The sequence below is a fragment of the Nerophis ophidion genome, linkage group LG11 (genome assembly GCF_033978795.1).
Source record: "Nerophis ophidion isolate RoL-2023_Sa linkage group LG11, RoL_Noph_v1.0, whole genome shotgun sequence".
Lineage (NCBI taxonomy): Eukaryota > Metazoa > Chordata > Actinopteri > Syngnathiformes > Syngnathidae > Nerophis > Nerophis ophidion.
The window spans coordinates 22,812,831-22,815,330 of NC_084621.1; the positions used below are offsets into that span (position 1 = coordinate 22,812,831).

Here is a 2,500-nt window from a genome sequence, read left to right on the forward strand (position 1 = left end):
TGTGTTAACAGTTGCACTCACTGCCTCACTATTCCCACCTCTAAATGGCCCATTAACCACCCATCCCAATAATGTTCTCACTGCATATGGACCTCCACCATGGCTATTTATAACCTCCCATGGTTCTAACAGTTTTGGAGCATTTGTGCCTATTAACAGCTCCACCTTTGAACTGATGCTCGGGAGTATAACGTTGCCTAAATATGGCCATGGTGCTATGTCTTCCTGTTTGGGGATGCTGCTTGTGGAGACTGGCATTTCTTTCTGTGTGAAGACAACAGGAAGAGGTAGGAAATGATTGTTGTCCAGTGCAGACACTTCCAGCCCAGCTACCATGTGAGTTGGGACAGACTTTTTCTGATTCATAGTCCTTAGTAGGATATGGGTATTTACTCCTTTTATGTTTAACTGGGACATAAGCTGTTCAGAACAGAAGCTAGCGGAGGATCCAGGGTCAAGGAGAGCATAAACTGATAGGACCTGACTGCCCTTCCCGGCCTTAACTTTGACTGGGACAATGGACAGAACAGTCTCTTGGTCCCCGGCCCCTATATGGCCACATAGCTCTGCTCCTGAGCTGCTTACATTTTTAGAGGGCTTTTCTACCTCTTTCGATACCTTGTCTTTTCTATCATAATGTAAGACACTTGGGTGAGATTTTTTACACAGTCGACATGTCTGACGATTTGGACAAACAGAACTTATGTGCCCTATTAAAAGACAGGCAAAGCACATGCCCTGGCTCTTTAGGAAACAAAGCTTGTCTCTGTGCTTCTTTTTAATGAACAGTCTACACAACTCTAATGGGTGTTTGTTTTTACAAAGTGGACAAATGGGCTCTGACTCAGACTCTGGCTTGGATTTCATTGGGCTAATAGCAATACTCGTGGCAAAACTACTACTAGCTGACATTGAGTGTTGCGGCTTTACAGAGGGTCTAGCGTTAGCCTTTCCTATGGCTGACTGCTCCTGTACCCTTAGCTCTCCAAAGACTGGATGGGAAGCCACACGAGCTTGCTTTTCTATAAAGCTAACCAGGTCTAAAACCCTCACCCTGCGGTTGTGCTCCTCCTGCTGCTCATAGGCTTTGTTGCGCCAGTTCTCCTTCAGCTTGAAGGGCAACTTGAACGCAATGTTTCTCATATTGGCCACTGTGTCCAGTTCGTCCATGTAGTCCGTGTCCTCCATGGCATTACAGCAGCTCCTGAGGAACATGGCGTACTCCTGCAAGGATTTGGAATCCTCTGCTTTAATTTGAGGCCAGGTCTGGACCTTATCTAGGTATGCACAGGCAATTTTAAAGTCCTGACCAAAGTTCTCTTTTAATAATCGTTTGGCTTTCTGGTAGCCCCTGTCTGGTGACATATATTCACAACTTTTGATTAGTTTTTGAGCATGGCCCTTTGTGTACTGTATGAGAAACTGCAACCTGTCCCTGTCATTGTCCGTTTTACTTTCCACCATGTGTTCAAAGGAATGGATGAATGACTTGTACTCCAAGATGTTTCCATCAAAGAAGGGAACACTTCCTTGTGGGAGGGTGGCCAGAAGCTGCTGTTTCACAAGAATCTTAGTCAGTTCATTTTGGGCTTCCAGAATTTTGATCAGCTGATTGTTCTGCGTTGAGCTGGGGGTGGCTTGTTGAGGTTGGAACTGGAAACTGGCAGGCATAGCTTGGTGAACGGGGGCCTGCTGGGTATAGAGACCGCCAGGCTGACCTGGGGCCTGCAGAGGTAGAACTGGGACCTGCTGCTGTTGAGCTGGTGCCTGCTGAGGTTGGGGTTGGAGTTGGAGGCTGGCATGCTGAATTGGGGCCTGCTGAGGTTGGAGGCTGGCATGTGGAACTTGGGGTATAGATGCGTCGAACAGAGTAGTGGAGAACTGCATCTGAACTCCTTCCTTGTGCCTAACCACTGGGCCTCCCACAGGTGAACCACACCTTGATGGATCAAATGCTGCCCCTATAACCGGTGCTGTCTGCCCCGCAGCATGCACCACTAAACCTTCTACTTCCTTCAAGTAGTTAATTTTAGCATTAGCCGCCTCTATTTCTGTTTTTAACTCCAAAACCTCTCTTTTTTTCCTGCACATTAACTCCTGTTCTTCAATATTATGCTTTTCCTGCAACCTTGCTGCCCTGGCTGTCAAAGCAGCTTTTTCCGCCTCCGCTCTAATCCAAAATGATGAAGAGGAAATATTGGACGAACGTCCTGAACTGAAGGACTTGACTGATGCCTCCCTTCTTGACACTATGCCTGGGTGACCAGTTAGTTCATGCTTATATAAGCCGTCCGCCTCCTCTAAATTGTCCTTCAAATGACCAGTTATTAAATCACTGTCTTTTGATATAGCAATGTCCTCCGGTGGAGGAGCACAGGTGTGCGTTGAGGGATTTTCAAGATCTGATATCCATCGGGACACCTCAGCTTCAAAGGCATCTATTAGAGCAATTTTAGGCTGATACCATGTTTGTTCATCATCCCTTTGGTCATCTGGCTCT

At 46.8% G+C, this 2,500-nt stretch overlaps 1 protein-coding gene across 3 annotated transcripts in view; it reads right to left on the reverse strand.

Moving 5' to 3' along the window:
• LOC133561823 (C-type lectin domain family 9 member A) overlaps positions 1-2,500 on the reverse strand; it is a 94,589-nt gene that overhangs the window by 31,418 nt on the left and 60,671 nt on the right. The window contains exon 2 of one of the 3 annotated variants that reach the window (XM_061915400.1): positions 1-2,500. This exon is cut by the window's left edge and continues 2,171 nt beyond it; it is cut by the window's right edge and continues 1,043 nt beyond it. The exons of the other annotated variants lie outside the window; for them this stretch is intronic. Coding sequence (XP_061771384.1) covers positions 1-2,500 — 2,500 coding nt within the window. 3 annotated transcript variants of the gene reach the window in all.